This window comes from Pinus tabuliformis, chromosome 8 (assembly GCF_031772625.1).
Source record: "Pinus tabuliformis cultivar Carrire ecotype Pingquan chromosome 8, CPIR1, whole genome shotgun sequence".
NCBI lineage: Eukaryota > Viridiplantae > Streptophyta > Pinopsida > Pinales > Pinaceae > Pinus > Pinus tabuliformis.
Genome location: NC_142294.1, coordinates 1,181,922,777 through 1,181,937,320, shown reverse-complemented (window position 1 = coordinate 1,181,937,320; position 14,544 = coordinate 1,181,922,777). Strand labels below are relative to the sequence as shown.

Here is a 14,544-nt window from a genome sequence, read left to right as displayed (position 1 = left end):
TCAAATTCAACCATATTTGACTGAAACTCTGCCTGATGATCTTCAAGAGCTATGTTGATCATAGGGATGCTTCTTGCCACTTCTCCTACAATGGATACCTCCTGAATTTGTGAAATATGATATGCTCCCCTACGTTGAGGGCAATTTTTGACATAATGCGAGCCTCCGCATCCCCAACACTATACACGTGGTTTATTAATTAATTATGTTTCATTTATGCTAATTTGTTCATTTGTCCTAGCTTCACCCGGTACCTTAAATCTGGGCTTATTCACATTTTGATTACCTTGACCTTTATATACTCCCTTGTTGCTAGTGCTCTTATTTCCCTTATGGTTCGGAATGAATTTATTTGCCTTCTTGCCTACCCACCTTTTTCTCGTATCTCCCTTTGGTTTATTTTGCTGATAACAAATTCATGCTTTCCAAATGACTTCATCCATGGTATTTGGATTGTTAAATTCTAGTCATTCTTTCATGAACAACAGAAGATTGCTGAAAAACCATTGTACCTTAGCTTTTTCTTCACCAATATGAAGAACGTATCGCAATAATGATGTAAATTTTGTTATAAATTCATCCATGGTCATTTGGCCCAAGTGGAGGTCATGGAACTCTTTTTCTTTTTCATCATAAAACCTCTCGGACAAATATTTCTCTTTAAAGAATTTCTAGAATTTCTCCCAAGTTATGTTTCGTTCGTTGACCCCATGGACTATTTTTACTTCCTCCCACCACAATGTAGCTCTCCCTTGAAGCTGGAAAATGGCCAGATGGGCCTTCAAATTGTAGTCATACTCGCATAGCTAGAAATACCTGTTCATATTAATTAACCATGCTTCCACAGCTGCTTATTGCTTCTCATCAAAGAGAGGAGCCTTGATTTTACGAAACTCACCTTGGAGTTCAATATTATGTTTCTTCTGCATCGTGTTATCAGACACATTTCCTGATTCTTTCTCTTGGTTTTCTTCTCCTCCTCCTGTTTCCATATTTTCAGTTCGGAACTATTGTTCCCCAGTCATGTGGTTGTGCTACAAACTGGGGGCTAGTGGCCTATGATTCTGTCTATCCGACAGGACTTTTTAGGATATTTTCTTATTCCTCCATCAATCTTTCGTTGTTTGCCTAGAGTCGAGCCATATCACCTTTCAGTTCTTGGATAGTTATCCAGAGGTCTATGTTGGGATTTTGTGTATCATTGCTCAGCTACACCCAAACCTCAGGATTACCTTCCTGAAATGATGTTGTCCTTGTTCTAAATATGGAACCATGTGGTAGATTTCCAAGTCGCCTCATGCTGACTATTTGTTGTCTCCTATGTGCACAACACAATTTTGTTATTCCTTATTCTAGAGGCCTCAATTTTGGAACTTGAGTGCTATGATACCATATTTAACACATCCATCTATCAAAATTAATTATATATATATATAAAAAATATAACTTAAACCACCCCAAAATTACATTTATATGTTAGACGATGCATAATCAATTATTAACTATCATGTATGACTTATATACAACCTTGCTACATGCCATTACCAAATTTATTAAAATACAATGGTTTGGACTTTAGATGCTATGTATTACTTGTATGATGATGATTATGGCAAGATTTGGTTGTACGCGACATTGACTTTACGATCTTTACATCCCTGTGTATTAAACAAGTGATACACTGTTGGCCTATGCACTAATTGTTTACAGGCCATAGCCTCAAATATCGCTGAGGAAACACATGTGTATTTAGTGCTCTGGCTATCTGGGTCCTGGTGGCTGCCTAAAGGTGATCCATCTATCCTTATCCAACCTAACCCTTGAGATCAGGCTCCTCCAATGATGATTCACCATGGCCCGCTGGATCGAATGGTCCTCAAGTTATCGATCCTTTATTTCTTGGCAGTGTGGTTTCAATCCACCATTGTTTCACTCTGGAATTCTTGAGGGTTTATGGCCCTGATCTGTCCTGCGATGTTTTTCTTCGCCTGCAATCTGAGTTCACTGGTCTATTCGCACTGTGTTCTAGCATATTCGAATACCCTGATGAACTCGAAATTGCTTCAATGGGTTGGAACTCGTTCTGCGGAGATAGGGTCTACAATATTCCCTCTGAAGGTAAGCTTTCAAGTCCTCTTTTCCACTTAGTTGACTATTTTTATCAGGTTTTAGCATGTCTGTTACAGTTTCTATTCTCTTTTGCATGTTCTAATACAAATTCTTTGCATAGTGTAAGGTCTGGTTCTTGGGACGAAGGATTCAGCTTGGCGTTGTGGAAAACCGTCCTTTTGACTTCATCGTCCACAACTAGTTCCGGGTTTATGATTCTCTGCAATTCTTTCTAGGGTAAGGTTTTTATAGTCAAACCACCAAGTCTAAAAGACAGCAATGAAAGTTTTAGATCGGTCTTTCAAGACCATTGGAGTCATGGCTCCTCTGATAGTTTGTTTTGTGTTTCTTTCCAGAAGTTTTGCTTCAGGTCCTTTAAAAAAAAAGAGGCATACGACTTCGGCCGATTGTTGAAGGTTTTTAGCAAGGAGTTTCCGGCCGCCATTCCTGATATTACATTGACAGTTGGAACATTTAAAATGTATGACTGGAATATTAATGAGATGAAGGTTTCATAGTTTAATTGCTGAGTTTCGGTTGTTTTCCTAGTTTTATTCAAACACAGAGTTTGGAATCTGAGGGTTATCCTTCCTCAATTTCTTTAGAATGTTTTGTTTACACTTCGTTCGATACATAGTTATAATGTGGCTTATAAATGTATAATTTTTTTGCATTGAATTAGTCCAACCTCAGTAAAATATCAGTTTATTTTGACTTAAAAGAAAATTCTTTAGTGGTTTCTTTAGAAGTTCAATATTCTACGATATTTGTTATCTGTCTAAGACTGTAATATTCTTTTTTATTGAAAATTTCTAGAAGTCGATGCTTCTATCTTGCATAATTGAATTTGTGAGCTCTTTTATACTCTTGATTGCTGCAGTGGCTGTTCAAAATTAAATTGTATATTTGTGGATCAACTAGGGTTTTAATGCATGTAAAGATTTATGGTATAGAATCATGAATAATTTAGTATCTATTGATCTTTAAGTATACCTGTTTATTTTCTCTATCATTGTTTGAAGTTCTTTTGGTTGATAGATGGCTTTAAATGATTATCCTGAATTAGATAAGGTACAATATAGGGAATTTCACCCTATATGATATTGTAATAGTCTCGTTTACAGGAAATGCTTACCTTTTCCAAATTTTCTTATCCCTCTAATTTCTTTGCTAAATCTCCTGATATTCTTAATATAGTTTCTTTATGTGAATGTAATAAGGTTTTTCCCTCAGTTTCATATTATTCTCTTGAAGAATTATTTCAAAATAAAATATGAAAAACTCTAATGACATACTTCAAGAAGTAGGAAACATTGCCTATAATTCTTACATAGTAATTTACAAATGTATCTTTAAAAATTTAACCAATCCCTAACTAATGTTCTTAGATTCAGTGACTAAGGTATACAAGCAATTCTTTACTTATCTGTTTACGATATCCAAGACTGAGTTTGTATAATATTTGCACTTTAATTTTCCTCCCTGCCATGAGATTACCTACTACTCCCCATGCTACACCCAATTTCAGGATTTCTCTCTCTCCTCAGAGACTTTAATGTTTACAAACTATTTGGTCTTAACCAGACATAGCCATTATAGACTGCCCAACCTTTCAGCACAGTCCTCCTTTTCTCCTTTTGATCTCAGATCCTTATCCTCTTGATCATTTTAGTAAAAATATTGTAGGATTTGGTTTTGGAATAGATAATTGTCTCCACAACTAATTACCTAGTAAAACAACATTTACCCATAACTGCAAAATTTATTCTTCCATAACTAAATTCCAAAATAGTTTATAATTCAAACAAATGGTAACAATTTGTTTGGTTGTAGTAAATAAAATAAATATTTACATTAATGGGGGATATTACACCAACTCAAGAATACCTCACGGCAATGACCTGCCTCACCCTCACAACATCCCGTGTTGGCTTTTGAATCAAATTCATTTCTTCGTGATGCCTCCAACTTCCTCTCTTGGTTTCCTTCCTTGGCTCTCATCTTTTGAGATCATCTTTTATCTCAAAGGATAGAAGGGTAAGTGATTTGTAACTATATGGTAAAAGAGTTTCCATTTAAAGTGCCTCTCTTGGTTGCCTTGGCTCTAATCATTTGAGATCATGTTTTATCTCAAAGGATAGAAAGGTAACTGATTTTTAATTGTGTGGTAAAAGAGTTTCTATTTAAAGTTACCCCAACGAATTCCAAAATTTTCCCTAGTTATTTATCTATCTTTAGGATAACACAACAGTGCACTTTAATGAATCAAAACACGACACTTTAATTAATCTAAATTCCTATTAGGCTTCCACTAGGCCAAGTCCATAGGCCATGCCCATACTTCTTATGTCTTAAGCAATAAAAGTAAATGCAAGTAATTCACAATATTTACAATCATTGGAGGAGTGTTACATTAGGATTGTTACATCATCTAACTCCAAACATAAATAAATTTTATCTAACCTCCATTATACCATAATAATTTAAATAATAAAAAATAGTTTTCCTCTTGCTTGGCCCTCAACTAAACTGTTTCTAATCAAAATATGTCTTCTTGCTTCATGGTCAATTAAACTATATATACATGCATTCCATGCTTATAACCAAATGTTTTGTGTTATCACTTTAGGTTCAAATAAATGATTATAATCTCATTAAATTAAGTTGTGATTTAATTATCTTAAGGAAGACTTTTGTACCAGTACATTCTCTAGTATGAAACAAAATTACATGTCTTCTATATGCCTCTATCTAGTATGATGTTATATCATAAATACCAACAAAAACATTATGTTAGAGCTATGTTACCAAAATGTACATCTCAAAATACTAAGACAACATATATGCATCTAATAGCAAATCAACAAATACAAAAAAATAACTTTAAGAGATATTTAAAGATCTACCTTAGAATCATTACATAAATCATTTAAATTGTTTAAACTTTTCTAATAGCTAATATGATTTATCTTTATAATGATTATATATATATATATATATATATATATATATATATATAGATATAAAACAAAGTCTTTTGGTAAACATCATATGTAAGAATTTTTGGCCAATGCGTTTCGAACCAACAAGTGTGGTTCATCATCAAAATGAGATGATAATGATAATATTTTATATATATTTAAAAATTTAATAATATTTTTATTAAATTGTAATATTTAATTATATAACCTATACTTGAATATATATAAATAAATTTGAAATTTGAAATAATCAAAATACATACTACATCATTTAAATTTACAATTATAAAAAAACCTATAAAATTACGAAAAAAATCTTTAAATATTAAAACAAACAATTAAATTAAAAAAAAAAAAAAACTATACTACACAAACAATTATATCATACTTTATAAATAATATAATTAATATAAATTATATCTATCTTGCACCCACTACAATAATTATATAATAATAAAATCAAAGAAATTAAAAAATTAAATGAGACTAAACCTACAACAATTATATTATAATTTATTAATAATGTAATTAATATAAATTATCTCTATCTTCCCCCACTGCAAAAAAGAATATAATTAGTAAAATATATCTCAAACACATTACTGCACCCACTATAATAATAAATTAATAAATTATATTTCAGTCACATTACTGAGCAGACATTTAAACTAAAAATTATATTCAGAGTCCATAATAATGTGGACATGGGTTTTAAATTACGATATTATTACAGCGACGTGTATGATTGAGATATATTGCACTTATCTAATTAAAAGATTAGATAGATGCTTTGTTCAAGTCATACCTGGAAGGAAACTGGGGTTCCGAAGACTTCTACCAAAACAATATAATTAACCACGCGTAGGGACAAATCAAACTACGCCTCATTGTCACTATGTATAGATCATGATGTGAAATATTTTCCAAAACAATATAATTAGAAAAAATTATAAAAACATTTTTGTGTAATATAGGTATATATTTGAGTGGGTTTAGTAATTAAGAGTATGTGTTTCTTTCTAAAAGGTCATACATTCAAAATTAGATGGCTTCTATTTCGAAACCTAGGAAGGCTGGTGATTGGGGCCTTTTAGACATGCGCTCTTTTGGAAAAGTGCTCATTTGTAAGTCTCTTTACAGAGGTATTTTTGGAGATGGGCCATGGAGCAAGGTTATAAGGACGAAATACTTGAAAGGTAGGAGCCTAGAATACTGGTACAGAAGAAGATCCATTGGCATAAGAAAGGGTTCGTCAATTTGGCTAAGTCTCAGGAAAGTTCACCTTTTCTTCTTGGAAAACCTAAGATGGAACCTATTGTCGGGATCAGTATGCTAATTGGCTTTGATTCTATTGTAAATGGTCAAGATTTCTCTTTCCCTTCTCCCTTGGTATGCTTCCTTCATAGAACGGGATGCTTCTCATGGGACAAATTGATCAAATCATGGTCAGATTCTATACCAGCATGGAAGGATGGGAAGGACTTGCACCTGCCGCAAATGCTGCTCCCTCTCTGGATTTTTGTAAAAGAAAGGCTTAATAGCATGGGGATTTTTCAATCGGGATCCAGGGATCATTTGGTCTGGTCTCTTCCAAAAGCTAAACTGCCAGTGCGTGTGAAGGATATCTATGCAATAATGATCTCTGTCCATGCTCCAAGTTCTGGTCTGCTTTTCCCTCCTTGCCTCTGGAAGGTAGGATGTCATCTTAAAATGATTACTTTTTCATGGTTGGTATTTAGGAACAGGAATCTTACTTGGGAGGTCCTTCGAAGGAAAAACTGGCAAGGCCCAAGTAGATGTGCCATGTGCCATAACGTAGAGGAATCGAACATGCATATGTTTTTCCAATGTGCCTGGTATCTCCATATCTGGTATGATCTACCCTTGTCTTTCGGTTTTCCTTACCTTATCTTTCCTTCTGTACAGGATGGTTTTAAGTGGTGGAGCGAGCAATGTCTATCCTGGAGATCTTTGTTTGTCATTTCCTGCTGGTTTTTTGTGGAAATGGAGAAATGCCCAAATATTTCAAGAATCAAAGGAGCCTCTTAATTCAATCCTACAGTGCATTTTGGCATGCTATGACTCTTCTCATCAGGGCGATGTACAGTTAAAAAAAGTCTGCAATAAGATGCTGGATACCTATTCCTTTCGGGCTCCTGCTGCTTTCTTTGATGGAGTTGAGCGGAACAATAGCTATGGTTGCGGTATCTTCATTATAATAGATGACAATCTACATTATTCACTATCTTGGCATGGCGGATTTGGCTCAAACTCTATGGCCGAGGCTCGGGCACTCTCAAGGCTGCTCGCCTTTTGTGTCTTTTTAGGCATCCAGTCTATTTCAATCTTTGGTGACTCGAAATCCCTCATTGATCATGCAAATGGGTTGGGCCTCATCAATAGTCCACACCTCCTTGGATGGCTAAGTCGCATCATGTTTTTTCGGAGCTCAATGAACCAGATACCTTTTCAGCATATTCCCTGTTCCAGGAACGTCCAGGCTAATCTCCTCTCAAAGGATGGTCTTGGCATGGCGCCAGGTCTTTGCTCATTATCAGTCATGCATGAAGGAATCTCTTTTCTTATTCAGGATTTCAGTATCAATGGAATGTGACTCCTATCCTTTGCAAGACTCGCGAGCTCTCTGAGCTTCAGTTCTATATGAATGTGTTTTATCATGTCTTTCCTTAGAGTTCTTTTATCTCTGTGGCTGATAATTAGATATGGATATGTTTTTTCTGGATAAATCTGTTCCTTTATATAGTATCTGCTTCTGGGTTTCTCAGCCCCCAAAAATGTCATGTATTGCAGATCTTTATATTTTTTAATATAAATCCATGTTGGTTTTTTCTCTGAAAAAGAGTATGTATACTTTCGTAAATTTAGTAGTTAAATCACCACATAGAAATGAGTCTCTTGTCTCACATAATTAGATAATAATAATAATATTAAATTTTTTAATTATAACTTGATTATAAAAGACGTTTCATAGATATATAGTTATAATTAAATTAATTAATAATTTGGTGTAGTTATATATGGTTACTATTTACGTAATTTCAAAAGTTTTACAAATTATATTAAATTATTCTTAAAAAGTTTTTAATTAGTTTGGTCAATTTTATTAACTATCATATATTTTGAAGAGCAACAATTGATCTTTGATTTTGGTTTATAATTTGATAAGTTGGATTTATGGAGGACCTTATAAATAATAACATAGATTTGAAGCCATTTTAAAATAAGAATTTGAGAGAACATTTTAAGAAATAATAATATGTAAGCATGAATTTTGAAGAAATTCATAATCTTCTCATAGGCTAACACCTAAAAGGCACAAACATAGTTGTTTTTGGATTTAAGTGTGAATTTATTGAGAGCATCATAGGCTTGGTAACCACAATTTGAGATTCTCATATCCAACTACAAAATATATTTGTTTTCTAATCAAACTAATAAATAGACTCATTTTGTCTATCACCAATATGCCAACACTAAATAAACTACATAAAATTCTCAAAATCAAACAAAAAACTATTGTTTCACCTAAACAAAGAAAAAGCTTGAGTAAGTGTTTTATATAGAATATCAATGGCTACTTGGCATGGACATGTGTGAGCCTCAACCATTAAACTTTGGTCTTCAATGTTTGTATTATGCTTAAGTGTGTACAATATAAAATCACATAAAGTGACTGAAGATAGTGATAAACTTTTTCTATAAATCCAAAAATACACTATCAATGAGTCTATGCTTATCTTCAAATCTCATCTCAAAATTTTAATATTAAAAATGTTAGATATTCCAATAATCTAAAAATACGCTATCAATGAGTCTATGCTTATCTTCAAATCTCATCTCAAAATTTTAATATTGAGAATGTTAGATTTTCCAATACTCATCTTGACTATAAGTAATGAAAATGCCTAATTTCTTTTATTTGTTTATATCAGAATCACTAATTTTACGTCATTCATTAAAGCGAAGTCTGAAAACTTAATAACGGTCGTACCAATTTTAAAATGATTATTATTTAATTATTAAATAAGAAAATTACAAATAAATACCATCAAATTTGACCCCCTAACTGGGACCGATAGAAATAAACTTTGGGTAATTTATGGTGATACCACACCTTATTGGACAATGACCGGCGGACAGTAATGGAAACTAGTGATGAAAGTTTGCACCAAATTACGTCCCATTACACAAGTGTGGGGCCCGGTAAGCATTTCATGAAAGTAAGGTCCAAAACATTTCCTGGTTTATGATCCCATATTAATGGAACATTAAGGTTCGGTATTAAAGTCACTGTATGTTTCGGATTTATCAGGGTATCTGGAGCTTTAAATGCAAGCATCGACATCTGGTGTTGACGTTCGTAAATATATTCTTATCTGCGTTCCTCCCTCTCGGCTTTGCTATTGATAGCAGCACTACCAACGGCATACATATGGAGGAATCATCTTGTTCTTTATCTATCGTAGCTGAGGCTCCCGGTCTGCTGAGGATATACGAAGACGGGACGGTTGAACGCTTGCTCAACGAGGGTACCGTTCCCCCTTCTCCGCAGCTCGGTAATGAATCCAAGGGAGGAGTGGCATCGAAGGACGTGGTCATCGATCTTGAAACAGGCGTCTTCGTTCGGCTCTTCCTTCCTCCGTTCGAAGTGAGTGATGGAAAACAAAAAGTTCCGGTACTTGTGTACATTCACGGAGGGGCTTTCTGTATCGGATCGGCTGTCTCGCCGCTTTATCACAACTATGTCAATGAAGTGGCTAAAGAGGCGAAGGTGATATGCCTATCGGTGGAGTACAGGAAAGCGCCCGAGCATCGCCTCCCTGCTGCTTATCACGATTGTTTTGGCGTTCTTGAATGGCTTGACCATCAAGCAGTAGCGCTGGATGGGGTGTCCGTGGATCCGTGGTTCGCTTCCCACGCAGATTTCGGCAGAGTATTTGTGGCAGGTGACAGTGCGGGAGGCAACACGGTGCAACAGGTGGGCATTCTTGCGGGTGGAAAGAAGTGGGATGGGTTGTGTTTACAAGGGGCCATTCTGTTTCACCCCGCCTTTGGTGGTATAGAATTAGTTGGCCGCGAAGTGGAGGGTTTTAAGTTGTTGTCGGATGCACTATGGAGCATCGTCCTCCCCCCAGGGGAGGAAAAAGACCACCCTTTTTGCAACCCAGTTGGACCCCATTCTCCTGATCTGTCGACTCTGGTGTATGAACGAATGGTTGTATTCGTGGCAGAGAAGGATCTGCTGACAGATCGTGCCATTCTGTACTACGAAGCTTTAAGGAAGGCAGGCAAAGACGCTGATCTGGTTATGACTGAAGGCGAAGGCCACGTGTTCCATCTCTTCAATCCCAAATCTGAGAATGCGTATCTCATGTTGAAACGCATTTCGGACTTCATGCATTCCTTTTCCTCCCCCTCCTCCTCTGATGACTGTAAGAACCCTAGACAGAGTCTTTCCTTGTCAATATGAAGGCGAATATCTGTGATTGTTTAGCATGTACGGTTTCGTTGCGGAAACAGAAAGGCTACAGGGTAATAACTGCACTATCGAGCCAATATTGAAGAAACTGGACAGTCTTAAAGACATAAGAGGCTACAGGGTAATAGATTTAGCGAAAGTGTCATTACACAGATTGAAATCGATTGTTTCTGTGTCTGATGACTTTCTTTACTGCATTCTTATGACGGCCATGTATATCATAATTTGTTGTGATTTGTCCATTCCAATGTGCTGATGTTTTTCCAGCTACCGGTGGGGAAGTAATTTTCAAAAGTTTAGTTTTGTTATATTTGTCTTTTGACGTATAATTGCTTTATATGGAACTCATTTTGATGTATTAGGGACGACAGGATATACTTTTCAGCTAATTAGCGACAACAAAAATGGGACAACAAAAATGGTAGCATATGTTGAAGGATATAATATTTTAGACTATAGGATAGTGGTATTGGTTGAGTATGTGCTTGTTTTTTTTTTTTTTAATAGTAATATGAATATTTTGTTTTCGTTGAAAAAACTCAATTGATTAGTTGTGAGATGTTAAAAATAATTAAAAAATTAATAGATTTCAGACTTTAAAAAATATGTGAAAAATTATTAATGAGATTTTTATTTGTTTTTATAATTTATCTAAAAGTTTAATAATCACAAAATTATAATTTATTGATGATTTCTTTTCAATTTCATATATAAAAAATTAATTGCCACATGAATATTTCCATTATAATTTATAATTTTTTAAAATTGTTATTGTTATTTTAAGTTAAAAAATTTATTGCTATGTTACAAAATTATGTTTCTATATGTTTGCCACTCATCACTGTGGAAACAGATCAAAGAAATAATTATTCTTTATCAATAAATGTCCAAAAATGATATGAAAGTAGACACATCAAACTAAATAGGATAAGAGTTTTTCCTGTAGTGGGAAAATTATCTAGGAATATGAAAACCAATAAAAAAATATGACAAAAATGGAGAAAAAAAAAGATAGTCATCCAAAATGTGGGAAAACCAACCAAATGAGAAAATTCCACAATAGCCAAAGTTTTAAACATTGTAGAGATATAAAAAAATAAAAGAAACTTGTGGATCATTAAGATAATGAAGTGTCCCAATTAATGGAATGATAGGCAATATGGTCCCACTATGAGGCCTAGGGCTAAGCCCATTTTTATTAATTATATTGTATAAATAATAGTAACATTCCATTGTCATTAGGTTAGGCACATTCTACATTAATTTAAAGAGTAACTTTTTTGTGTAAGGTGAATTTTATTGACTAATCAAAAATGATATACATCATGTACAATTACAACTCTTTTTCTAGTACAATGTGACATATATTGATAGGAGTATCACTAAGATGTATGCGACTAAGAATAGCAAAGGAGACATAGCGGAGAAAAGGAAACAACTGCAAATGTGAATCACCCAGATTTGGGTACGTCCCGAGAGCGTCCTTTCTTTCCTTTCTTTTTTGAAACCTTCACCCAACCTTCCAAAGGTGGGTTTATCAAAGAAATATAGAGATTATTGTGCGTTGAAGGATAATCCTTGTTGCAGTACAAAGAAGTAGACTCATGAGCTCACTTCAATGCACTCGAATAAGAATTATTATTCACTATCTCTATTCATGTCGAGGCAGCATGGTTCATAATAGGATCCTCAGGAGACTTTTGAGGAGTCAAATTTTGAGCCTCCTTGTCCATCAAATGCATTTCATCATTAGATCCTTCATCATCCTTGTTCGAATGAGAGGAGGCCTTGTCTTCCATCAGAGGTTTATTGTAGGGCTTCCAAATTTTTGCTTTGGAATTTTAAATGTTCCACTCATAGTGAGATTTAATGGAGGGAAAGAGATCTGTAAATGGCTTGTTTGATGACAAAACTACTAGTGAAAAGCAATATTCTCATAGTCCAGAGTTTAGCTCTAATGAAAATCAAACTTTTAAATTAATTTTATTTGGCATCCCTTTACTGATGTCAATTTTGACACATATTTTTGCATAAGTGTAGATGCAAAACTTCCCACGAGAATTATCGGTTGTAATGAAATGACCTATGGAGTTTCAAATATCATCAAAAATTGAGTTTTGCCAAAAGTAACTAGGCGAATTAAGAAGATAGGCGGATATTTGTAGCTTGGAGATGACTACTATAGAAGGGTCAAAATATGGAAACCAAGGAATTTGGAATAGTCCAACATTTCCCCATATCAGAGGCCCATTAGATAAAACTTTTTGGTAGTCTTCTAATTCTACAAATGCCACAATGAAGAAGCCTTTGGAGAAGAAAATAACCTTACAACTCTTGGTCCATGAAGAATGGATCCATTGGTAAAGATCAGAGTGGGACCATAAACCATTAAAGCAACATATGAGGGTTGATTACACATAGACCTAATGGAGGTTCTTGAGAGCAAGGTGTAATATTTCTAAGGAGGGAATTTATTTAGATTTTTCAACCAGTAACGACATAGGAGCCACCTGAGACTACGATTCCTTTATGGAGGGTTAAGCATGCACAATATATTCATAGGAAAAAACCTAATGGGAGGACAAATTTCCCAGAAAACCCCCTTGTAAGTGAAGGGTCATAAAATCAGTGGCATCTTTACAAACATTATAGATTGAAAGAGGGAAAGGATCATCTAGATTTGAAAAGTAGGCATTACATGACATAAGGCATACCCACCTAGAGCTCTAGGGAAAGCTTGAGGTCCCATAACAAATCAGTCGAGTAGGACCTAAAGAGTAGTGAATGCCCAAAGAGAAGTTTGGCGAATTTCTGTAAATAAATTTGTGGAACCAGGGGCCGAGGGTACAAGACTGTAATAAAGTAGGATAGAGGGCTTCTAACACCATTACCATGACAACCCCCAAGACCCTTACCTTCTTGGGAAAATGATCCTATGATATTAACCTCTATAAGATGAGGTCGGAGTCCAATGACATATAAGTTGTTCCCATGGTTACTCTCATCATCCCTTAAACAAAAATCCATCTTGATAAGCCTATGAGAGCAATGCAGGGATCAATACTAATCTACCATCCCATAATGAGGATGAGATCATGCATGTTTGTCCTTCGGGTAATGATAATGATAGTATTTTCATTTAGGAGTGTCCACCATTACTATCCAATGATTAAGACTCTCTATTGTCACATGCTGATTGGTTTGAGTTGGGCTACATACGTTTTCCAAACCTTTTGCATCTTCCTGGTTGTCACTAGGATTTGACTCCATTTCTTTTCCTTTATGTGATGTGGATCAATGTTTTTTCACTTATCAATTTAAAGATTAATTATAATAATATTATTTTTTTAATTGAAAAATAATTTTTACATATACATTATAAAAAAAGAGAAGAAAATGAAGGATATGTAGAAATAATACATATCCTCTTGTAAAGAGAAACTAAAACAATTATAAAATCTAAATAAGGATTTGAATTTAAAAGTTTAGTTTGGAATCCGTAATCAACAATACTCTTTGTCTAGGATTTACATATGTATCTCATCATGCTATCATTTTGAATAAGCTTTTGGAGAACTAACATCATTATCAAACATATTTGCAACAGAGTTTCCAAAGGCTATTATTGGCTACCGAACTGACTCCCTCTCATTTTCAAAATGATATGCGCCCCTCTTTTTATTTATTTGTTTGCTTTTGATTTTCGTAATTAGTTTTCTAATGAAATGTTGATAATGGTTCAAGTACATATTTCGATTTGGATTGTGATATGGCTTTCATCTCATTTCATATTTAGCATTTTTATTCAAAGAAATGGAGAAGTTACCTTAAGCATTATTGACTATGATTATTTATCATCTTTTTTCTTGTTATATAAGGTTGCGTATTCTTTTTTGTTACAATAACAAGTTAGGCTATGTGTTTTGAGTTAGTTCACGGGGTCATAAATTTATT

The 14,544-nt window shown here is 34.3% G+C and overlaps 1 protein-coding gene and 1 pseudogene across 1 annotated transcript; both read left to right on the top strand.

The window, feature by feature from the left end:
- The first annotated feature begins 7,017 nt into the window (after window positions 1-7,017).
- LOC149239561 (uncharacterized) lies at window positions 7,018-7,704 on the top strand. Its single transcript, XM_089369899.1, has one exon. It carries the CDS (start codon window positions 7,018-7,020, stop codon window positions 7,702-7,704), a length of 687 nt encoding a protein of 228 aa, XP_089226025.1.
- A 1,562-nt stretch (window positions 7,705-9,266) lies between these two features.
- On the top strand, window positions 9,267-10,634 carry LOC149239560 (2-hydroxyisoflavanone dehydratase pseudogene; annotated as a pseudogene).
- The last annotated feature ends 3,910 nt before the right edge of the window (window positions 10,635-14,544 follow it).